General features: G+C 38.0%; 2 protein-coding genes across 3 annotated transcripts; one reads left to right on the forward strand and one right to left on the reverse strand.

Annotated features, from left to right (window-relative positions):
- Positions 1-12,619: 12,619 nt before the first annotated feature.
- On the reverse strand, positions 12,620-23,794 carry LOC129272108 (uncharacterized). 2 transcript variants are annotated; one of them, XM_054909341.2, is made up of 5 exons: positions 23,384-23,456; positions 20,126-20,230; positions 16,278-16,392; positions 15,560-16,003; positions 12,949-14,800 (listed from the first exon to the last, which is right to left on the reverse strand). In XM_054909341.2, the coding sequence occupies exons 3-5, from the start codon at positions 16,345-16,347 to the stop codon at positions 13,746-13,748; spliced, it is 1,569 nt and encodes a 522-aa protein (XP_054765316.2). In that variant the 5' UTR covers positions 16,348-16,392; positions 20,126-20,230; positions 23,384-23,456; the 3' UTR covers positions 12,949-13,745. The 2 variants fall into 2 exon arrangements, with proteins under 2 accessions (XP_063962776.1, XP_054765316.2); XM_064106706.1 differs by lacking the exon at positions 20,126-20,230 and having other exon boundaries at positions 12,620-14,800; positions 23,384-23,794.
- On the forward strand, positions 22,679-23,005 carry LOC135156051 (cyclic nucleotide-gated cation channel beta-1-like). The gene has a single exon (XM_064107087.1). It carries the CDS (start codon positions 22,679-22,681, stop codon positions 23,003-23,005), a length of 327 nt encoding a protein of 108 aa, XP_063963157.1.
- Positions 23,795-25,695: the final 1,901 nt, after the last annotated feature.

A 25,695-nucleotide genomic window follows, 5' to 3' on the forward strand; every position in this document is an offset into this window, starting at 1 on the left:
ACAATCTTCTCAGCTAATTCTACAGATGATCTACAAAACAACGCACAAGGACATCAAACTCCACCATCAAGATCCTTGATTCAAGTCACATTCTACTTTCACATGTATCCCCAATTGAAAAGATAATACTTCAAAGGTTTGCTCCTCGGGAAAGATAGTGTCACAGATCAGTAGGTGCCTTTGGAAGGGTCGGAGAAGTGACAGTCAAAGGCTATAGCTGATCATTGCCCGATAGAGAGCTGAAAGGAATATAAAAGAGACATGAACATCCTTTGAGCTCCTCAGTAACAACCATGGTGACTTTCATCCAAAAAGGTCACGGCTTCTTAAAGTGCTATTTTCGAGAGTTCTGTTCCCATGGTGCTTCTTTAATATCAAACTGTGCACTCCATATAACCTTTAGGTTTCTTCACTTGATGTTAACTTTATTTAACAGGGAAATGTTCTCTTTCCCTGCTTGATTACTCAATATCAATGATGCCTGTTGCTATGACAATATAAAATGACTGTTTGGGAGTTTTGATTCATAAACCAAGCGATAACTCAATGGAAATCCAATGTACCATAGGAAAAACTCAATCTGAATTCTGCCAGTGGAAGATGTGTATAGCTTTTCAATAGCCAATCAGGGGTTAAAAATACAATTGGGGGGGATATATCTTGCATCGATAGCTGACAAAGACAAAACAACTGAAGAGTTTAAAGCAATGAACTTAAACCTAAATGAATTTATGTGAACCTAGCTCATGCAAGGGGAGTGATCTTACCAAAGATAGACTGACATTGATGTGTTGATATAAAGGACAGATTAATTTTCTTTCTAATACCAGTTGCATGTCCAAGGCAGTTACTATCGCAAGGTCACAAGAGATAGTTAAGGAACTTGGGATATGATGTGATAATTAATAATGGCAGGTTTGTTTGGCTTTGTCTTTTCAGAGATAACTAACAGCTGCCAAGTGCAGTTTGACCATTAAAACAGAGGAAAAATGCCAATAGTTGGATTTTTAAAGGAAATATTGTTGCGAGACGAAACTAACCTTATATATGCGCTGAAGCCACATTTTTAATTGAATTCATCCACTTTCAATATGGAGACCATTTCATGAAACAAAATGTCAGTGATTTTTCACTGACTGTTATTATAAGCCGACGCTAAGTCTGCAAATCCTTGCATTTGATTGGCTCAAAACAAATTAATTCGTGAAAAAGTTTAACAACATTCCCCAAGATCAATGATATTCCACAGGCTATGAATCTTCTGGTATGAAGTCAATATAAAACACATTTTTTCACCATGATTACACCCTGATGGAAAGAGTACTTACTGTTGGTGGAGCATTTCATGAAAGGACTTGTCAGACGTTTTATCCGAAAAGTCCTGTTTTATCTGACAATTACCATAGTGCCTCTCAGCCAATCAGAATCAAGGAAAGTTGTCAGATCTGACAACTTGTTTTACAAAAATGTTGATGAAAGTCGACTCCCCAGATCTCTCTAATTCATATCCATACAATGTGACACATACCAACATACATTTATTTTAAGATATAAAGAAAGTGTGGACTGAACAGTCACTCCTGGAGCATGCTGAGATAAACTCTACAAGCAACCTCATGGGCCTGTTGCACAAAATAAAAACTATGGCAATTTTTTTTTTGCCAGAGTTTTTCAATGTGTTATTGTCAATGGTATAATTTTTGTTTGCCAGAGTTTTTGTTTATTTGCCAGATTTTTTTATGGCAAAAGTTTTATACACCAGGCCCCAGGTTTTATATCAGCATAGTTCCAGATTTCGGGGCCACACCCCAAACCTTTTCAATAGTGAGTGCCCATAACTCGCTCGCCCCTAAAAAAATGAAACAATTTTTGCAAATGCATTATGGGTATGGCTATACTTCATATGATGCAGATGAACTTTTGCACGCTGAAAAGATTTACAAGCGCTGCTGGAATAACATGAAAACCATTCAGGAAAGTAAGGAAGGGGACACTAAGCTCAAAGAATTTCCCTTACGAATTAAAAGCCCCCAGGTACCCAGCCCCCTCCCAGTCTAGCAGACAGATCATGGGCCTGTATTCATTAGTCTGAAGTTCCATGCAAATATTCTCTCATAGCCCAAAATTGCTCCAATTATAAAGTTTATACTCAAACTATGAACAGAACTATTATCTTGAGACACTTAAAATATTCTTGCATTTAAATACGATTTGAGAAAAGTCGGTCTCACGGAAAGACTCCACATTGGTTTGGTTTCTCTAGAAAGCAATTACTTCTTTCAAATAGTGGGAGATTTAATGTAAGGGCTAGTCCGGGGGGGGGGGGGCACTCACATATATTGGTGGTACGGGGACGTGCCGCTTTCAATACCCCCTTTTTTAGACCTAATTTTCAGTTCTCTAGATCCTCCGAATGACAAAAGTTCGGTTCAGAAGCCACCCCGCCCCGCTCGTAAGACCCCCCCCCCCCCCCCCCGTACCCCGTACCTACTGTCCCACAATCCTGTTCTGTAGACCCTGTTTTTCTCACCGCCCAGTATATATTTAGTTCCCAAGACCCCATATTTTACCCTTGTAGTCAGTTCCTATGACCCCCATTATAGGGTTTCGTGAGGCACACCACCATCAAAATATAATTTGAGTGCCCCCCCCCCCCCTGGGGGCCAGTCTTTGCAGCAGTAGCACACAAATAGAGGCTTGGGGGTGCTTGCCCCCCCCAAAAAAAAAATAATAATAATAATAATAATAAATAAATCACAACAAAGAAAAAAAAAGATAAAAGGAAAATAAGGGTGAAATATGATATTATTTTCTGAATATGTCAAAATCTATCATTTTTCCTTGCTCGCTTCACTCCCTCGCAAATTCTTATAAATTTTGCCTGATACCACTGTCTGCCCCCCTCAAAATTTTTGGCTCATTAAGCCACTGCTTTTCAGAAATTAATTGCAAACTTTTCAATTTTTAATTGTAGCAAATCCATTCAAAATTTCTTATGCAAGAAGTAGGCCTAAATTCTAACAAATAATTGCAAGACTTTTTTCTGGAGGGATATCCAATGACTTTATGGCAAAAGTTTCTAGCAACGCCCTCTTACACTTGTGGATTTTGATGTTTGGATCGGTCTTCAGTTAGTTTGGGCTAATGGGAATGGCACCTGTGAAGTAGCATCAGTTTGGCTCCTAATCCAATTTGAAGAATCAAGCCACTTGTTGTCTTATCCCATGATGAAGCAGTTTTCTTTCTATCATAATGAATTATTGATTATATATTCAATATGAATTTTAGTATTGCTGTTGGATGACCCTCAAGGAGCAGTTTATTCCTTTGAATGCAAATTTTCATTGTCTCCTGTAGATAGGATACAAGAAGAATCAGTTTCATATACCCAGTTTACTATCTCCTATCAGCATTTACGAATGTACTCTTCATAAGAGTTCTGATACTGTTTTGAATCTCACAAGGACTTTACTTTGAGGGAGAATCCAACCTTGGTAGTTGGTAAAGAAGCAGAAAAAGAAGAAACACAGAATTGAAAGCTAAAAATTATCCAGACAAGGAATAAGAAAGTTACAGATATTTGACAAATTATAGATTTAAAACCATGTTAATCATAAACATGAATTAGAAATTTGGTGAGCAAATTGTGACTAGTGGTAGCGACTGCTATTCCATTTGTCCTGTTTATTTGTGAAACTCTATCACATCTTTTCAAGTATGATCAAATATATCAAAGATAGCATATTGATATACAGTGTACATCCTCCTAAAGATATAAATAATTAATTCTAAGTTTTAAAAAAAGCAAAAAATCACATTTTAGTCAATTTGTGTACTTGAGACAACAGAGGAGTAATCCTTTCCCTATACACACAATGACAATGCCTTTGCAGCTTATATGAAATCCCAAAGTACAGTGAGTACAAATTTTTTACACCTTTTGAAAGTTCATATTCTTTTTTATTTCAGAGGGGTGGAGGCTGGGTGAGCCTAGAATGGGTTCTGAACCAATGACCTCTCTTTTGAAGTCAAGTGAGACACCAGGTGACTCACCTATTAGAGGGGTGGTGGTGGTGGGGTGAGCCTGGATGGATTGAGCTTTGAACTGATGACCTCTTCTTTGAAGTCAAGTGAGACACATAGCTTTAGAACCAGGTGACTCACCAATTAGAGGGGTGAGCCTGGATGGAGCTTTGAACTGATGACCTCTTCTTTGAAGTCAAGTGAGACACATAGCTTTAGAACCAGGTGACTCACCAATTAGAGCGGTGGTGGTGGTGGGGTGAGCCTGGATGGAGCTTTGAACTGATGACCTCTCTTTTGAAGTCAAGTGAGACACATAGCTTTAGAACCAGGTAACTCACCAATTAGAGGGGTGAGCCTGGATGGAGCTTTGAACTGATGACCTCTTCTTTGAAGTCAAGTGAGACACATAGCTTTAGAACCAGGTGACTCACCAATTAGAGGGGTGAGCCTGGATGGAGCTTTGAACTGATGACCTCTTCTTTGAAGTCAAGTGAGACACCAGGAACCAGGTGACTCACCAATTAGAGCGGTGGTGGTGGTGGGGTGAGCCTGGATGGAGCTTTGAACTGATGACCTCTCTTTTGAAGTCAAGTGAGACACCAGGTAACTCACCAATTAGAGGGGTGGTGGTGGTGGGGTGAGCCTGGATGGAGCTTTGAACTGATGACCTCTTCTTTGAAGTCAAGTGAGACACATAGCTTTAGAACCAGGTGACTCACCAATTAGAGGGGTGAGCCTGGATGGAGCTTTGAACTGATGACCTCTTCTTTGAAGTCAAGTGAGACACATAGCTTTAGAACCAGGTGACTCACCAATTAGAGGGGTGAGCCTGGATGGAGCTTTGAACTGATGACCTCTTCTTTGAAGTCAAGTGAGACACCAGGAACCAGGTGACTCACCAATTAGAGCGGTGGTGGTGGTGGGGTGAGCCTGGATGGAGCTTTGAACTGATGACCTCTCTTTTGAAGTCAAGTGAGACACATAGCTTTAGAACCAGGTGACTCACCAATTAGAGGGGTGGTGGTGGTGGGGTGAGCCTGGATGGAGCTCTGAACCAATGACCTCTCTTTTGAAGTCAAGTGAGACACCAGGTAACTCACCAATTAGAGGGGTGGTGGTGGTGGGGTGAGCCTGGATGGAGCTCTGAACCAATGACCTCTCTTTTGAAGTCAAGTGAGACACCAGGAACCAGGTGACTCACCAATTAGAGGGGTGGTGGTGGTGGGGTGAGCCTGGATGGAGCTCTGAACCAATGACCTCTCTTTTGAAGTCAAGTGAGACACCAGGTAACTCACCAATTAGAGGGGTGGTGGTGGTGGGGTGAGCCTGGATGGAGCTTTGAACTGATGACCTCTTCTTTGAAGTCAAGTGAGACACATAGCTTTAGAACCAGGTGACTCACCAATTAGAGGGGTGAGCCTGGATGGAGCTTTGAACTGATGACCTCTTCTTTGAAGTCAAGTGAGACACATAGCTTTAGAACCAGGTGACTCACCAATTAGAGGGGTGGTGGTGGTGGGGTGAGCCTGGATGGAGCTTTGAACCAATGACCTCTTCTTTGAAGTCAAGTGAGACACATAGCTTTAGAACCAGGTGACTCACCAATTAGAGGGGTGAGCCTGGATGGAGCTTTGAACTGATGACCTCTTCTTTGAAGTCAAGTGAGACACATAGCTTTAGAACCAGGTGACTCACCAATTAGAGCGGTGGTGGTGGTGGGGTGAGCCTGGATGGAGCTTTGAACTGATGACCTCTTCTTTGAAGTCAAGTGAGACACATAGCTTTAGAACCAGGTGACTCACCAATTAGAGGGGTGAGCCTGGATGGAGCTTTGAACTGATGACCTCTTCTTTGAAGTCAAGTGAGACACATAGCTTTAGAACCAGGTGACTCACCAACTAGAGGGGTGGTGGTGGTGGGGTGAGCCTGGATGGAGCTTTGAACTGATGACCTCTTCTTTGAAGTCAAGTGAGACACATAGCTTTAGAACCAGGTGACTCACCAATTAGAGGGGTGAGCCTGGATGGAGCTTTGAACTGATGACCTCTTCTTTGAAGTCAAGTGAGACACATAGCTTTAGAACCAGGTAACTCACCAATTAGAGGGGTGGTGGTGGTGGGGTGAGCCTGGATGGAGCTTTGAACTGATGACCTCTTCTTTGAAGTCAAGTGAGACACATAGCTTTAGAACCAGGTGACTCACCAATTAGAGGGGTGGTGGTGGTGGGGTGAGCCTGGATGGAGCTTTGAACTGATGACCTCTCTTTTGAAGTCAAGTGAGACACCAGGTAACTCACCAATTAGAGGGGTGGTGGTGGTGGGGTGAGCCTGGATGGAGCTTTGAACTGATGACCTCTTCTTTGAAGTCAAGTGAGACACATAGCTTTAGAACCAGGTGACTCACCAATTAGAGGGGTGGTGGTGGTGGAGTGAGCCTGGATGGAGCTTTGAACTGATGACCTCTTCTTTGAAGTCAAGTGAGACACATAGCTTTAGAACCAGGTAACTCACCAATTAGAGGGGTGGTGGTGGTGGAGTGAGCCTGGATGGAGCTTTGAACTGATGACCTCTTCTTTGAAGTCAAGTGAGACACATAGCTTTAGAACCAGGTGACTCACCAATTAGAGCGGTGGTGGTGGTGGGGTGAGCCTAGATCACTGAACTAAAAATACGTGGAAGTCGTGTTCACCCAAGCAAAACAGCGCCGGCGAAATCGATAAGTCACGTGACCGCCGCCATTTTGCTAGGTCAATTGTTCGAGAGCGCGCCGTAGAAGGCAATTGAAAATATGTGCAAGATGCAATATGTTTTCTCTATAAATATAAAATTAATAGTGTGGCAAAGTGTATTTTAATGTCATTAAGCCAATCATGTACAAACATATTTCTATATGCACAATGTACTGGGACCTGGTAATTCATGTAGTTAAAAAAAGGGTCTAAATCAGGGTGACCAGATTTCACAAAATGAAATACGGGACAATCGCCTCATCAAAGAAGGCTACACGATGTTATACTTGTGAAAAAAATAAAAAGAATTGGAAGGGAGGGATAACGAAAGAATGAAGGAGAGAAAAAAAAGACGAAAGAAAAGAAATGAGAAAGAAGAAAGAACAAATGAAGGGGAAAATAAAAGCGGAAAGTTAGAATAATCAAAAGGACGATGAAAGAAAGAATAAAAGAGAAAAAAAAAGGTTTCCGTTATTCTTTGAATTCACCCAATATAGAAAGAAATAAAAAGAAAGAAAGGGAAGATGTGTGAAAGACAAAATAAGAAAAAGGAGGAGGAAACAAAGAATAAAGGAAAGAAAAATGTTTTTTTTTTCTTTGAAAGAAGAAAACGGGAAGGGAAAATGAAGGAAGGGGGAGGGAAAGAAAGAAAGAATAAGGGGAAAGAAGAAGAAGGAAAAAAATAGAGAATGAAAGAAAGAATGAAAGAGAGGGAGGAAAGATTGAAGGGAGGAGAAAATAAAAAAAATAATGGAAGGAGAGAAAAAACGAAAAGAAAAAGGTGAGGAAGGGAGTAAATAAAAGTATAAGGAAAGAAAGAATGACGGAAATAAAAATGGCAGATACGGAGGAAGAAGGAAAGAAAGAAAATTAAAACACAGAAAGGATCAGGAAAGAAAGGTATGAAATATTAAAAGATGTAGATGGAACAAAAAAAAAAACAAGGATAGAAGGATGAAGGATAAAAAGGAAAGAGGAAAAAGTTCAAACTTCAAGCAAGCAAAAGCAATCCAGTCATCTAACAGAAATGATAATGATATTTGGTGTTTTTTTTTTAATTTTGGAAAACTAAGTGGTTTAGAAATGAATAAAATTTCAAAGTGAAACATTGTCAACTTACAAATGAGAGGAAACAGCGCCGGCATCCTACACAACAAGACTCAAAAAGCTAAAACAACTGCATGTAGATCCCGTTATGAAAACTAACAAAAACTTGTTCCTCCGATCCTATTAAATCAGTAATCTGAGAATTATGATCATAAAAATTTTCCGCCGATTTTGTGATTATTTTGGTGGAAAAACTGTTTATCATGTGAGATTGTTTGCATCATTATGCTCCGATCCTACATGCATAGAGCCTGTTTCACACACATGCAGGCAATAATACTAACCTCGTACTAGTGTGAGTGACAGGCAGGAAGCCAGCTCGTTTGCAATGTATTTGGTTAGGATAAAAATCACCCACAGAACTTGCAAAAGTTTTAGTTATCGATTTATTGTTGTCTCTGCTTCGTCATTCTGTTTGGTTATGTGATGAAAATTCGTCACTTTTTAATTTATCAACTATATTTTGTTCAATATTCTAAAAATACGGGACAGATATGTCCCGGGAAGGGTTTGTCGGGACGCCGGGACAAATTAAGGAGCAAAATACGGGACGATCCCGGGAAATACGGGACGTCTGGTCATTTGACAAGAGGTAGTGGTCTTTTTGTACAATTTTTGACTTGTGGAATATTTCATACTCACCAGGATATGCATATAACTGGTATGTGAAAATAAGCGAAATTTAGTGCAACAACTTTTTAAATGGAATTACCATTGCTATGACTTTCTGATTTGTGCTCTAATAGTAAACTTGTTAGAGTTGACTTGGTTTTGTTTATCCATCACCCATTCCTTTATGTAAAAGTGTATTGATGTAAGCACATGTCGTGCAACATCCATGCTCTTCCAAATTAAATTTCATAAGAATTCAAATTCTATTGTGCCCATTTTTACATACACGGTACTTTATATAGTAGATATTTCCTTGCTGAGCACACGAAGGTCCAACTTTGAAGGCTCATTAAAAGTAACAACCTTCTTGCCCTTAAACTTCTATTCAATTTTTCACCCTGAATGTGTGATTGAAGAGTATGAGAGGGAGGGAAGGGAATATTTACTCAAAATTTATATAGAGAAAGTTGAAGGAAAAATTGTAAAGATGGAGAGAGAGAAAAAGAAACAGACGATCAACGAGAAGAGATGGAAAGAAGAGGAAGATCAAAGAGAAAGAGAGAGAGAGAGGGAGAGAGAGGGGAAATCGAGGAATGAGAAAGAGGTGAGGAGAGAAAGGCGAGACGAGAGGGAGATAAAAGAGGGCTCGATATAAGGGAGATGGGGAAATAAAAGAAAGATATAATTATGGGGAAAGAGAGAGAGGGAATGTAAGAGAGAGAGATGAGAAAGACGAGGAGATGAGAGAGAAAGAAGCCAAAGAGAAAGGAAAATAATAAAGAGGGAGATCGAGATGATATAAAGGAGAGAAATAAGAGAGAGAGAGGGGCATGAAAGTAGAAATGGAAGAAATAGAAGGGGATGGAGAGGATAAGAGAGATGGACAGAAGAGGAAAATCAGAGAAAATGAGATGAGATGAATAGTTGAATGAGAAGGGAGGTTTAAAAAAAAAGCTAGAGAAAGGGACATGATTTCTAATCGTTAAAAGATTTTTTTTTATGCAACCAGCTAGGCCTACTCAGAAAGCATATTTGTTGTGGGGCCTTTCCTTGTCACAGCGTGCGCGTGAAAAAGGTCGAGTTTTTTATGATTTCATGACTGTATGTTTACTCCCCTTTAATACAAAAATGTGACTAAATCAACATTTTCAGTTATGAAAGTATTCGATAACATATAGTTCATGATGTAACAAAGCAAACTAAAACTTTAAACAGCACAAGGAACACTTTCTTTGCGTTCCTTTCTCCCATCTGCCTATATACACGCAGCATTTGCCGACCAGCCAGTATTGACCTAGCAAAATGGCGGCGCGCTCAGTCGAGCGTGAAGCCCGATGCTCTTCGTTGCCGCACGGCTTTGTGTACGTTGGGAATAGGGACACGCATTCCACGTATCTCTAGTTCAGTGGCCTAGATGGAGCTCTGAACCAATGACCTCTCTTTTGAAGTCAAGTGAGACACCAGGAACCAGGTGACTCACCAATTAGAGGGGTGGTGGTGGTGGGGTGAGCCTGGATGGAGCTCTGAACCAATGACCTCTCTTTTGAAGTCAAGTGAGACACCAGGAACCAGGTGACTCACCAATTAGAGGGGTGGTGGTGGTGGGGTGAGCCTGGATGGAGCTCTGAACCAATGACCTCTTCTTTGAAGTCAAGTGAGACACATAGCTTTAGAACCAGGTAACTCACCAATTAGAGGGGTGGTGGTGGTGGGGTGAGCCTGGATGGAGCTTTGAACTGATGACCTCTTCTTTGAAGTCAAGTAAGACACCAGGTGACTCACCAATTAGAGGGGTGGTGGTGGTGGGGTGAGCCTGGATCGAGCTTTGAACTGATGACATCTTCTTTGAAGTCAAGTAAGACACCAGGTAACTCACCAATTAGAGGGGTGGTGGTGGGGTGAGCCTGGATGGAGCTTTGAACTGATGACCTCTTCTTTGAAGTCAAGTAAGACACCAGGTGACTCACCAATTAGAGGGGTGGTGGTGGGGTGAGCCTGGATGGAGCTTTGAACTGATGACCTCTTCTTTGAAGTCAAGTAAGACACCAGGTGACTCACCAATTAGAGGGGTGGTGGTGGGGTGAGCCTGGATGGAGCTCTGAACTGATGACCTCTTCTTTGAAGTCAAGTGAGACACATAGCTTTAGAACCAGGTGACTCACCAATTAGAGGGGTGGTGGTGGTGGGGTGAACCTGGATGGAGCTTTGAACCAATGACCTCTTCTTTGAAGTCAAGTCACCATTACTACTCAACACGTCAGAGGTACGGAGCCTCGGAACCGGGTGACTCACTATACAGCTAACCCCATCCAGGGTATTCGATGAAATCAGCACATTCTTTCTAAAATATGTCAAAATTTTTGGTAAAACAGGAGCCAAGCTGCAATAAAGTAAATTGTATTCTCTATAATTCAAATCTTACAAAAGCATTATGATTGTAATATTACTCCTCACTGATTGTTTATGAAAATTTCTATTAAAAAAAAATATCCATTGCATCACATAAACACTAATCCTGACTTAATAAGTTCAATGAAGTGTCAAACATGCTTAACCTCATTGACCTATACTGTATATTCACATTACTGGTATAATCAGTTAAAATATTATAAGATGTCAAGAAAGAAACAGAAATTGTGTGGCATCATTTCCCTCTTATTTGCATAAACCATGTTTTGTGAAACTAAGAGACATTCCTATTTTTCTTGTTTTCTTATTTTAGACTTATTTTAGCATTTAATGAGATCCCCTCTTATTGTCTTAATCACCATTCTATCCATTAATTGTTATTGTTTAATCTGTCTTGCAGTGTTTGTATTTCTTTGCAAATATTATTACATGTATGTCATTGTGATTGTGGAATATGAATAAATCAAATCATATCGTATCGTGTTAAACTTAATTCATCTTTCTCAATTTATTCAAAGGTTTTTGCTCGGAAAGGACTTGGCCTTTGAAGTGGTTCATTGGACTGTATCATCTTGATCCCAACCGAGAGAACCAAGGAGTCAAGAGAAGGAATCACCCATCAAGGAAACAGAAAGACATTCTCATGAAAGACGGTTGACGGAAAGGCTTCAGCAAAGGAAAGGGTGGCGGCTGGCTTCAGGCCAGAATGTATGCATGCCCTGGTGAAATTAGTCAAGTATAAACAGGACCAAGAAGAACTTAAAGGTGTTCCTCAGGTAGAAAGTCTACCTTATAATGTGAAGAGTATTTGAGTGACCACCTGTATAGAAGGACCACCTCCCTGTAGAGACCACAATTTTGGTTCCCCTTAAATAGTTTTCGCTATTAAGATGTGATATGACATGGACCTGTCCATAAGACTGCTTTCTCATGAAGACCACTTTTTCTTGTCTCACCTGTGCAGTATACAGGTTTCACTGTAGTCATAAGTTTAACCTGTTGCTGGCTGGAACCGGTTAGTCCATGTACAAAATATATGGGAATAACATCATTCAGTAGTCAACAGGTTAAAAAGAAACAAGCTCCATAGTAGTCCAGATGCTGCTCCTTCAAGATTTCTGTTTTCCTCTACACACTAAGCTTCACCCACCGATCATGCGATGATGGGTAAATGTGAGGCGCAGTGTTTGGATGAAAACAGAATATCAAAGGGAAAGACTTTGTAATGTTCACTATCACAGGTCCACCACTTTTTAGTCAAAGGTAAGGTGAGAGTAAACATGTTAATGCATTTGCAGCAATGTTTTTTTTACCCATCATATTCTACAAATGATAGTTGCATAGTCATCATAGCTTGATTATGAGATTGAAGGTTCAAATACCTTCTACATGCTTTAGATTAGATTCACATTTACCATGTGTCACATTCAACCTAGAGCTAATAAAAGTTGGTACCTGGTAGGATAGATAAAAAGGATTGACTTGGTGAGTGCCAAAAAATGACCTAATGGAATTAATCAAGAATTGGGAAAGGAAGTCTATTAAACAGGTGTTTAATTTGTCTAGTACAAGTATCTATCATTTCAGGGTAAGCTTCAATTATTAAAGGGAAAGTTCACTCTGATGATAAGTTAGTTTTAATGAAAGCAAAAAAATAAAATAAATTAATAAACAAAATAAGGTTTGATGAAAATCTGTGAAAGAATAACAATAATGAATTTTCAATATTTTGATTTTGTGACATCAGCTCCTCCATATATTGTGTAATATCACTTTTTTGTAATAATTTTATAAAAAACAAAGTGATTTCATAAATTTGTGGGGTCGATTTTTTTCAACTAGGGTTAAGAATTGTTTTCAAAATGACATAAAGAAACGGTCAGATGTGTACAATTTGGTAGAAGTTATCATACTGGTACTTGCCTTGACTTATACAAACACAAGAGGGAGCTATACACAAATGAAGAAGTTTGGCTGAAGGTGTAATTCGTCACGAGATGGCAAAGCAGAAACTCAAATCCAATTTGGACAGAGGGAGCACTTGCAGTTTGTTTATATTTCTTATTGGTTGCAGTGCCACATCAATGGTACTGTACATACATACCAAGGTATTTTACCTGACTGCTAAGAGAGCACGAATGCCTGTGAGCAAGCAACCAGCGCACCACTTGGGAATCGAACCCAAGTCTCCGGAATCCGAAACCCCCGCCCTACCGACTGAGCTATCGTGCCTCATTAGAATAAACACTTTTTTTTTTAACTCTTGGTCGCATTTTACTTGTCTGGCAATAGTTATTATTGCTTCAGATCACCCTTCAAACATGAACGAGTGTTACATCTCTCTCTCTCTCTCTCTAACAAACATGCACATTACACAGATAGTGGACTTGGTTTAATGTATGATAGGATGATACAATTTATTCTCCTTGATTTCCCTGTAATTATTCAACTTGTAAATAATGCATTTCAACCTATTTTGCTGAAAAAATCTTATATTTTTATCAATGAAAAATTGAATAAAGTAGAAGATGTATTTAGACTTAATGAATTAACAAATTAATGAATACAAAATTATCATAATAAAAAAGCCAATCAATAAAATGTCTTGCTATTGGAAATATCTAAAAGAAAAATGAAAGTGGTAACCTTTTCTGTTTAAATATTTTTTACTATCACGTCTCCTTCTGCCTCAAACCCATTAAATGGATTGTATTCCAAACGCAAGCCCATTCACAGAGCTTTGTTGGAAATCTCGATACCCAAGTTCACAGGAACAGAACAGGACTGCAGAGAACTACTACTACCAGTCTTGTACTACCATCTACTACAAAGAAATACCTGCAGCACACGACATAAAATGTTGTTAGTACTTGGATAATAAAGAACATGCATACTCTTTGACACTCACCTCTCTTTGATTCATCCTCTCTAGCTTTCCAGGCAGTAGATCTAGATCAGGCAAGAAAGGGTTAGCAGTGTCTTCAACCGGTGCAAAAGGATTAAGTGACCTACTCCTTCCAGAACCATCTCTTTTTCCATTGGCAGGAGTAAGACTAGGAGACCAGGGATTGTTTAGAGTCCCAGATGGACTTTCTTGTGGTCGTGTTGATCCAGAAAACTGGAATGTACTTGTGCTGGAATCGTGGGTAGTCAGAGCATTCTGAGAGTGGAATGCACTGCTTCCCTGGGAATGGTTTTCGGCGAGGTTACGAGAGGTAAGACTAGGACTCCAAGGATCACTATGACTGCTTGAGGTACCTCCTTGGAGCTTGGATGATTCTGGAAATGGGAATGAGCTTGGATTGGACCTATGCAGGGCTGGATCATAGTCAGGGTGGAATGGACTAGTTGGATCATCTTGAAAGGGACTTGAAGGATCCTGCAAGGTTGTACCTACACTGTTTTTTGAAGAAAATGGATTACACAATGGGAAAGAAAGATCGAGAGTCTTTGGTTTGGCTAACTTGTGATCATCATCCTCTTTGGCATTTTTACAAGGAGTCCACGGATCCTGCCCCAATCCATCCACTTGGTGGTGTCCAGTTTCTTTTGTAGTTTCCATCTTGGCATCAGCTCCCCAGGGATCTGATCCTCCCCTGGAAAACAAATCCTCAACATCAGTTGCTTGTGAGTTCTGAATCCATTGTGAATGTTCAAAAGTTAGGTCTTCTGACGTCCAAGGATCAGGGACGGGATTGATTTCTTTGGCAAAGTGCTGATCTGTGGAATCTTCTTGCCAAAGACCTTCAGGCAAGTCTGGTAAAAAGTCTACTTCAATATGTACATTTGAGTCTGCGCACATTTGTGCTCTCAGATTTGTTGATTCCTGGTCACCTGATGACAGGAGAGTTTCTTCATTGGCTGACAGATCTTCCATAATGAATGATGAGGACCAAAGATCATCCTCCTCAGCTGTGACTGAAAATGTGAAATCAACCCAGATAAATACAAAAAAACATCTCCACGATAAGTTTGTATATTTGTTGTTTCCAAATCAACAATAATACAAAATATATAGTAAATTAGATATGGCACATTGGGCCCTCTTAACTGCAGATTGTGGGGCTCACTTAACCCATTTTGGATTAGACATCTTTTCGCCTTAAATCATTTTTTTTTCATTTCAAGAAAACAACCACACTGGTTTGTTGTTCAAGATCAAATATCTGAAGTCACCAAATTATATTTTTCCTCTAAAAGAAATAAGGTGTAATCAGATGGTATGGTTAGCACCAGCATCATGCATGCAAAAGTTTGTCCACATAATATTACATGCAGTTATATTCAGCATATATATTTACGATGAGATCAGTAGTTTTCCCCTGGCACTGGTTTTTCTTATAATTAATCAGGGAAAGCCCTGTGGCACAGAACCCAGTGGCAACGATGAAGTGCTAAGTACTGCTCTTCCACATGGTACCAATACATACAGACTCCAGCATAAATACACAACAATTCCATAAAAAAATTATGCTGACGATTCTAAAGATGTAAAGCACTGAAGATACTTCCAATGGAAAATCAGGATATTAAGACAAACTTAAAACTAACAGTAACCACATTAGCCTTGCAACAATTCTTACCTAAAAACCCTATCATTAATTAATTACCCTAACCCCATGCCTTCTGAGAAATTTTAGATAGGAGCATTTTGTCACAGTGTTCTGTCATCCTTACCTGCTACAGCTTTGAAGTTGCTATCCATGAATCCGGTCTTGAAGATCACATCAGTGTGGCTCAAGGAACCAAAGTCATCACCAAAACCAACATCCTCTGCGGTCTCATCTGCGCGGTTGCTATTGTTTGTGTTGTTCACCCAATCGGACGTTCCAGAACTGGGGCCATCAGGAACATGGTTTTCAAAGACACCATCTTGTTTCTTAGATGATGGCCCACGAGACATTGTATCAACATCACTTTTTGTCCTGGATGCAGAACCGGGAATCATATCGTCTAGTCTGATAGGTTGCATTGGTTCGCAGACATCGCCAAATGGAAGCCCTTCTTCATCTGGAGGATTGCCAAGAGGGGTAACAGGTGTAGCGAAAGGATTGCCAGGACTGGTAGACCTTGGTGGAAGACTGAAGGGGTTGAGGGGAGATGGACAATCGTGCCTGGTGGCTAAAAAAATAGTTTACATAATAAAGCTGGTAAGTTTTCCTGATTGATATCTGCCAGTGATACAAAAGTCCCCTAAAAAATCCACAAAGATTGTGCATGCCTTAGCCCCAAAGAATCGGGCCAATATGATCCTGTTGTAGGCAATTTATCTGATGCACCCCTATTTGTATTAAGAGCTATTTAAACTTTGCATATATCATTATCCACTTGTGAATGTTTTAGTGAGCTAAAAGCAAGTTATGCTATTTATATTCAAAAGGTTCAGAATACTAACCTTCCTGTTCTTCCATAGTTGTACTACCAAAAGGGTTTCTAGAGGCACTTTTGTGTAAGCTGTCAGCCATTTTGTATTAGTTACATCACCAACTCAGCTAGAGCTCATCATCTATCTGAATGAAAAGAGGAAAAATATATTTGAAGCCATAAATTTTTTTGCTAGCATAATTTGTGTCTTAGGTTAGTGATAACATTACATTTATGCAAGTTTGCAACACTAATATGCATGTATTACAATATCAAAAATTCTTTTTTTTTAGATTTCCTCCTTATGTTAAATAAATTCTGCATCTGATTTCTTGAAATATATTAATCCAGTTGGATAAAATGAGATGCAAGGCAGAAGATGAAAGAGAGTGTAACATTTGTAATGGTTTAAACCTCAAGCCAATAAAAAAATGCTTCAAGGCATTATCAACATACTTTAATACACAAAAAAATGTGCATGAATAGAATAATGAAAATAGGCCTAATTGTTTTAATAAGTGGATAACAGGGTACACTGTTGTCATTAATATGATTTTAATTGACAATCAAATTGAATATTCACAAAATAATTCATTTTCTTTTCAAAGATTGTTTCTAACAAGGAATTGTAAAAAAAATTCAGTTATTAAAGGTCACGTCCACCACAGAAAAATGTTGATTTAAATAAATAGAGAAAAATCAAATTAGCATAACACTGAATATTTCATCAAAATCGGATGTACATGTAAAATAAGAAAGTTATTACATTTTAAAATTTCGCTTATTTTTCACAAAACAGTGATATGCATAAGTCAGTGACATGCAAATGAGACAGACGATGATGTCCCTAACTCACTATTTCTTTTATTTGTTATTGTCTGAATTATACAATATTTCCTTTTTACAGATTTTACAATAAGGACCAACTTGACTGAACCAATTCCACATGTTCAGGAACGAATTGTTGTTTCACTTGACAATGAGGAGAAAATTAAAATATTTCATATTTCATACAATAAAATTCAAAAGAAATAGTGAGTGGATGACATCATCAGTCTCCTCATTTGCATACCAACCAGGATGTGCATATATAACTGTTTTGTGAAATTAAGCGAAATTTTAGAATCTCATAACTTTCTTATTTTACATCCGATTTTGATGAAATTTTCAGTGTTATGCTTGTTGAATTTTCCTCTTTTTATTAAAACCAACTTTTTGTTGGGGTGGACTTGTCCTTTTAATATCATCAGCAGATGTCATTTCTATTTTTAGATGGATGGAGTTGTGCTCATACATGAGTTCCACTTTGAGCAATATCTTCAGAAAGAGTCCTTGAAATATTGGACTATATCATGTCCTTTTACAACCTCTATATTGACAGAGTGATAGGCTAAACAAATTGTCACATCAGTATTTTAGTGTTCTTTATTTGCAATTGTAGGTTTAATGACTGCTAATGTAAATAAACAGTAAGACTGTTGTGTGTATGTAGATAGCAAGAAGAAAGAAAATATGTATGTTTTGAAGATGTATATATGTAGGCTATAAGTATATATGTACACATGTGTATATATAAAAGAGTGTGATTTGTTCCAAACTTTTTCATTTGTCATGAAATAAAGGTTTTTTTTTAATGGAATAACAGGAAAGAAAGAAAAATGTAGATGGAAAAAGATCAGTATTTATTCTTGAAAATCCTTCCTTGTGAATGAAAAAAAAACATCAGATTGCTATTAAATATCTCTGTGCATCAATGTTGTATCATATTCACAACATGCAAGGAGACAAGTGTCAAAAGGTGTAAACTCAATTCAACATGCAAGGAGACAAGTGTCAAAAGGTGTAAACTCAATTCAACATGCAAGGAGACAAGTGTCAAAAGGTGTAAACTCAATACAAATTACATAAGGACATTCAAAAGGAAGTTAATGGTAATAGAATTACAGAAAAACATAGGCATGTACAAGTCATCTGTGATACAAGTAGGCCCGTCCCCCCCCCCCCCCCCTCCTTCCAGTAAAAAATGTTTTTTTAAAACCTGAAAATCTGGAATATATGGTAAATTATATACATCAGGACAAGAAAAGGCATTGATCTAGACTTTCAATAACACATATTTCATGGTTTACTTTAATTGGCAACGTACAGTTAGTACTTTAACTTTCTGCATTTAATCTTTTTAAAGTTTATATATTCCAACTAGAGTTATTGCTATTCATGTCTTTAGGCGTTTCGAGATTTGAAAATTGCAAGGAAAACAGCAACGGATTTGTATTACAAATTTAAGGAATTTATCATTTATTGTCCTTTAAACATTTCTGGAAAATTAAAAAAATGGAAAATCCAATAAAAATGAGTACAGTTTAAATGTATATTTTTTACTCTTTCATTTGATAAAATTAGTAAGATTTTTTATAGCTCCATATCAAGATAGGGGAAAACTACAAGGATGTGATCACTTTTTTGTGAATGCAATGTCTGCATACATTACTGTACATCCTAAAATTATACCATTTAAACTTAATGAGAGCTTGAGGGAATACACTGCCAAGGCACTGTAACACAAACCTCGGTGATTGATCATGGGGCCGAGTTCCACAACTGATTGCATTCATTATTGTGTTTGTTCAATCGTAACATTCAACCCTGCGATCAATCATTAAGCTTTATGTCAACGGGTCCAGATATGTGTATTACACCTAGATATTGATTCAGGTCTGACCTGAGAGCTGTGTATTGATTGATAAACATTACCATTTAATACCAGCTGTGACTGATTGGGGTAAAAGGTTTTATTGACACAGCATTATATTATATTAACAATTTATAATATGAACAGAACTTGTAGGCCAACATACATGTACATGACTAAATCATTTAAAACTACATGTTTGTACTCGCCAAATGTGTATGTTTATAGATTTAACATAGTTTAGTTGCCATAATCTGTCTTTATTGGCTCTTAACTCAACCTGATTTATATATTCAAATACTGTTTCACATTCGGTATGCTTTGTACATTTACGTATGGTATTATTGGTGCATTCACTTGTAGACCCTTGGGCAGGGGCTTTTAAAAAATAAAAGGAATAGCTCAATGCAAAATTGTGTCAGGCCGTGATAAATGACCAAACAATCAACATGCCTTTCCTTTTCAGATTCACCTATATAAATAATCCAGCATATTGCAATAACATGTACTACACACGGAAGAATCATGTTCTACACAAGTATACACAAAATATCAAGCAAAATGAATCTTGTTTACATCAAAAATACAAAATGTTTTTAATAATAATAATTGGCAATATTCAACAAATGTAGTAAATTTGCATATACCATAAAAACAAAGTGCATGGAAAAACAAGGCCCGGATAAGCTTTAGATTCATATAAATTTTTTAATTGAAAAAAATAATAAATTTATGCTGCAAGCATATTTTTTTCATGAAATATGCCCTTTTATTAATCCATTCTATAAAATTGTTCTAAAGAGACCTTAATATGATTAACACATGTCTGGGAGCTACAAAATCTAACATGTATCTTCAAAAGGATAAAGGGAAATCCAATCAAAGTGGAAACACGTTTTAAAGAAAATATTAACTTCAGAAAAAGCAGATAGGTAAAGGTTTGAGCAAAATCAGAGTAAATTTTGAATTTGTAAAACTTGTAATCACCACACACCTGTACTCTTTAAAAACGATATATTCAAGTTTGAAGAGATGATGGATCTAAATCGATTCTTGTCAAAATTAATAGATTCTATTCATTCAAATGACAAAAACTTGTTTCTTAACAAGACCCTTCTTTTTTCCTAATTTGTCTTCATGTCATAATTTAATCACCAAATAGCCAATATGTGATTCCAATGTCTTACCGATTTCAATCTTCAAACAGCTATTCCGTGTCCAATTTCTTCTAAAATTCAAACCAGTCTGCTATCCTTATAATCGCTTTCTCAGACACAAAAATCCTGCATTAACTATAAAAAGTATTAAGGTTGAATGTCCATTTAAAAACTAACTACTGGAATGCCAAGAAGACAAAGGAATGGACAGATCATCCTAGATTGGGAGAGAATCAAGGAACCAAACAATTAGCACCCACAGTTTCCTTGTTAAAAAAGCGTCTATCTTGTTGTTGCCATCAGTAATTTACAGTGCTTAGAAGCATGATATAAAAAGTGTACGTCCATATTAATTTATCAAATTAAAGTTGTCTACTTTGAAATGTTAAGTACTGTACATAGTCATTTGTGATAAAAAACTTGAGTATTATTAAGAACTCACCTGGCTCAGACAAATTAGATCATTTTTGTTCTGGTACAGCAATTTTTTTTTTACTTTATGAAATGCTTCAGAATTTAGATAAACTTGCTATAAATTGAATTTTGCTCACTTTTTCAAAAATCAAAATAGAAGAGCTCAAATATTGTACCGGTACTCTGATTCTTAGAAATAATAAAATTAAAAATCAAATGAAAATGAAATGCATGGTGAAAGTGAAAAGTTCCTTTAAAACAGTCAGAACCATTAATTATAGTCATGTCTTTCATCAAGAAACACTACCCCCCCCCCCCCCAAATAACACCATTAATCTATTTTTCAACACTGGTTTAGAATGCTTGGTGTGGGCTTCTTTAAACATCTTAGGTATAATTTCAACAACAGTGTTTGCAGAGTACTCTACTATCACTTCCCCTTTAAATCTCTTTAATGAATTATTATCCTCCTGGAAAAGCAAAGAACAAACAAGGAATCCGGAAAGTTGTTGAGAAATTAAATCTCACATAAAGACCTGTTTAAGTGAATCAAATTCATAGAGATTTCTATCCCAAGATCTAAGGAACGAAGTACATCATTCCTTCACTATTTCAGTACAAGAGATTCTGCTGGCAAAAATTCTACCAAATTTCAGTCCCTTCAATAAGATATTATGGCAATTCATTTAGCAAAGAAACAAAATTAAAACTGATGTCTAAAAGATAGCTCAGCTGAGTTGAAACTCTTCTATGAGGTGTTTTGGCCATCCATAGATATGTTTTGACCATGCATGTAAAAGTACAAATTGGCACAAGTTATACAGTTGATGATGAACAAAATCTTTAACCTTCCAATTCTGACTAACCAGTTACATACGGTACCAAGCTATCTGAAGGGGCCAGACTTCTGGATAATTATGTTAAAGCTCAAGTCAAAGGAGTATTAATCTGATTGCATCATTATTTAATTATCAATAGGAAAGGTGAAGTCTGGTTAGATAAGGGAAGCAAATAAATTACAAATAGACCAAAAGAAGACTCTCATTACAAGATCCTCATTTTTGTTAATTCTCTGTTAATTCTCAGTATTTCAGAGAAAGGAAATAATAAAGTGAATTTCCAAATGTAATCCCATCCCTTTAAAGTCACATACCCATTTTCTTTTATTCTAGAGAAATTAGGTTGAATTAAACACAAAATCTCATATCCCTCTACACACTCCCCTTCATCATCTTCCCCAGAAAGAAGGAAGGAAGGACGAAAGAAAGAAAGAAAGAAAGAAAGAAAGAAAGAAAGAAAGAAAGAAAGAAAGAAAGAAAGAAAGAAAGAAAGAAAGAAAGAAAGAAAGAAAGAAAGAAAGAAAGAAAGAAAGAAAGAAAGAAAGAAAGAAAAAAAGAAAGAAAGAAAGAAAGAAAGAAGAGAGGAAGGAAGAAAAGAAAGAAAGGAAAATGGAAGATAAAAGTAAAGATTGAGAAAAGGGAGATAATAGATAGGAGGAAGAATATGAATGAAAAGAAAACAATGAAAAAAAAAGTGAAAGAAAGAGAGGATCAAAAAGCTGTAAAGGAGGAAGAGAGGGAGGAATTAGGACAAGAAAAAAAGGAGGAAGAAGTGGAGAAAGAAGAGGAGAGGAGGAAGAGGAGGAATTGAAAAGAGATGAGGAGAGGGAGGAAGGAGGAATTTAGAAGAGGAAGAGAGGGGGAAGAAGGGAGATGGAAAAGGAACAGGAAGGAGGAAGAATTAAGAAGAGGAAGGAGAGGAGAGAGAGGATGAAGGGAAGAATAAGAGGAAGGAGTTAAGAAGAGGAGAGGAGGAAGAGAAAGATGAGGAATTAAGAAGTGATGACGAGAAGGACAAAGAAGAGGGAGGAGTTTAAAAAATGAGGAATCTTAAGGACAGGAAGAAGAGGAAGGGGGATAAAGGAGGGGAAGAAAAGAGGAGAGGACAGGAAGAGAAAGAAGAGGAGATGCAGAGGAGGAAGTGGAAGGTGAAAGAATTAAGAAGAGGAAGAAAAGGTGAGGAGAGGAAAGAGGAGGAATAAAGGAGAGGAAGAAGACAGGAGAGAAAGAAGAAAAATAAGGAGAGGAACAAGAGAGAGGAAAGAGGAAGGAGAAGCAATTAAATAGAAGAGAAAGAAGAAAAGGAGAGGGGGTAGGAATAAGACAGGGGATGGACAAAGAAGGGGAAGGAAGGGGAGGAGGGGAAAGAAGGGGAAGGAAGGGGAGGAGGGGAAAGAAGGGGAAGGAAGGGGAGGAGGGGAAAGAAGGGGAGGAGAGGAAGAAGGGAAAGGAGGAAGAGGGGAAGAGGAAAGGTCCAAGGATGAAGAAGGAAGGAGGAGATGAAGGGGAGAAAGAAGGGAAGGAGTGCTTAAGAAGAGTAGGAAGAGGAGAAGAGAGGGTGGAAGGAATGGAAGAGGAAATGAAGAGGTCCAGGGAAGGAGAGAGAGGAAGAAGAGATGAAGAGGGGCAAGACTGTAAGAGTAAGAGGAAGAATTAAGTAGAAGAAGAGGAGAGGAGGATATGGAGGAGATGGAGGAAGAAGAGAGGAGAGGGAAAAGATGAAGGAAGAATTAAGAAGAAGGGGAAGGAGGAGGATGACGCAGCTAAAGAGATTCAATTTGCCACCGAAATAAAATTTGGGGGAAAAAATACTTAGCAAAAACACTACACAGTATCCCACACATGGGACTACACAGAAATACTGAAACGTTAACATCCATCCATGATCGAATCAATCAAATGTACCTACGTTCACGCAAAGAAATGATATCAGTTTTATCACATAAAAAGCACACCTTATGTATCCATATATATTCTCTTTCAAACCTGAGACATGTTTACAACACTAAATACACAAATATACGATTAACATTACCTAAAATTCAGCTGCGGAGAAGTCTCAGCACACGACACTGCACCGCAACCCATCGAGCAATCGGTTTCTGTGCAACAGGTGCATTGCAGGTCCAAAACATGCACTCGAAATCAAACAGAACCCCGTGCAAAATGAGGCGCCACGATTGCGTACATGTAATGTATAGTTCATTCGCCTGCTCGCAGCCCGGGGGGGGGGGGGCACTCAGTATATAATGCATAGTGGGTATGTGCCGCGGAGGGGACCCCCATTTTTACACTCAAATTTCCGTTCCAAGGCATAGCATTTTTGTCTTATTGAGAAAAAGAACAAAGAAAGTCGCTCCAAAGCATAGCATTTTCTTCTTATCGAGAAAAAAGAAGAAAGAAATCCGCTCCAAAGCTTCGCATATTTTTCGTTCATTGATCTGCTACAAGGAGCTGCAATTTTGGTGAAAAGCGGCCGCAGAGCGCTGTCCGACCATCGCCTCTGCGCGAGCGCACCCGACGGAGGCCGCGCTAGCTGCATCATGCACGCACGCCCGTTCCATATAGGGATTCATACGCACTCACACGCTGGCGATCCGTTCCAAGGAACCCCGTTTTCACAAACATTTGTAGTTCCGAAGCCCGTTCCGAGGACCCTCCTTTTTACAATAAGCCCGCTCCAAGGCCCCCGTTTTTGTCTCGCCCGCGGCACACCCCTACCACTTTTTTTGTCGAGTGCCCCCTCCCCCGCCCCGATAGAGGTCTTGCGCCATCTCCCTGTGTTAAAGGGATGGTCCAGGCTGGAAATATTTATATCTCAATAAATAGAGTAAAATTCACGAAGCAAAATGCTGAAAATTGATCAAAATTGGATAACAAATAACAAAGTTATTGAATTTTAAAGATTTGCATTATTCCGGTTAAATAGTTCTAGGCATGTCTTTATGAATATTCGTTAGGTGGGCTGATGATGTCATATCCCCACTTTTTCTTTTGTATTTTATTATATGAAATTAGGTTTATTCAAAATATTTCAACCAAGAACTAAAACAATTGGATTGACAACTGATTATGTGCATTAGTTATTTATTGGCGCAACTTATTTCATCATAATGGAGACACATCATTTACACATGTATGAAAAAATGAAACATTCATGATTTCATGTGATAACATAAGTAAAAGGAAAGCGGGGATGTGACATCATCATCCCACCTAATGAATATTCATGACGATGTGCATATAACTGTCTTCACAAAATAATGATAAACTTTAAAATTCAATAACTTCGTTATTTGTTATCCGATTTTGATGAACTTTTCAATATTTTGCTTTGTGAATTTTACTCTATACATTCAGATATAAATATTTTCAGCCCGGACCATCCATTTAAGGCCACCGCACACCATACGTCTGGACCACAATCCACTATTGGAATAAATCGCATTTTGCTCATCTTCTGAAAATGTGAATGAAAAGTATTTTTTATCTGAGGTTCAGATCAACTGAAAGAATACTAATAAATTGTTTTTCTGTCTGAAAAATAGTGGTAGAACACGTGGTCATTCCTTAGAAGCTAGAGAAAAGATATTCACGTCTTGATGAGCGCATTTTTTTCTTTGCTATCCGAGTGATAGATGTGTGTAACAGTCTCCCAGAAGATGCATTGGGAGAAGATTGCCTATGATTTTGAGTGATTTTCGATTTTCGAGTGTTTTCCATGATGGATTTTTTTGCCGTCCACGATACCACTGCCACCTTTCACTGCCAACACAAGTAGCGTATCTAATTTTGTCTGATTAAAGGTCAAGTCCACCCCAGGAAAATACTGACTTGAATAAATAGAGAAAAATCAAACTAGCATAGTGCTGAAAATTTCATCAAAATCGGATGTAAAATAAGAAAGTTATGACATTTTAAAGTTTCGCTTATTTTTCACAAAACAGTGATATGCACAACTAGGTGAGTCAGTCGATGATGTCCATCACTCACTATTTCTTTTGTTTTTTATTGTTTGAATTATACAATATTTCATTTTTTATAGATTGGACAATAAGGACCAACTTGACTGAACCATATAGTATTAAACAATGCTAATTCCGCATGTTCAGTGAGGAATTAATCGTTGTATCACTTGACAATGAGGAGAAAATTAGAATATTTCATATAATAAAATACAAAAGAAATAGTGAGTGGATGATTTCATCAGTCTCCTCATTTGCATATCGACCAGGATGTGCATATAACTGTTTTGTGAAATTAAGCGAAACTCTAAAATATTATAACTTTCTTATTTTACATCCGATTTTGATGAAATTTTCAGTGTTATGCTTGTTGGATTTTTCT

The sequence above is a fragment of the Lytechinus pictus genome, chromosome 11 (genome assembly GCF_037042905.1).
Source record: "Lytechinus pictus isolate F3 Inbred chromosome 11, Lp3.0, whole genome shotgun sequence".
In the NCBI taxonomy this organism is placed as follows: domain Eukaryota; kingdom Metazoa; phylum Echinodermata; class Echinoidea; order Temnopleuroida; family Toxopneustidae; genus Lytechinus; species Lytechinus pictus.

Coding starts and splice junctions, on each gene's coding strand:
- LOC135156051 (XM_064107087.1), top strand. CDS start 22,679: ATGGACAAAGAAGGGGAAGGAAGGGGAGGAGGGGAAAGAAGGGGAAGG.
- LOC129272108 (XM_064106706.1), bottom strand. CDS start 16,347: ATGGCTGACAGCTTACACAAAAGTGCCTCTAGAAACCCTTTTGGTAGT. Junction 16,004..16,277: donor AACTATGGAAGAACAGGAAG/GTTAGTATTCTG, acceptor CTATTTTTTTAG/CCACCAGGCACGATTGTCCA. Junction 14,801..15,559: donor CAACTTCAAAGCTGTAGCAG/GTAAGGATGACA, acceptor TCACATTTTCAG/TCACAGCTGAGGAGGATGAT.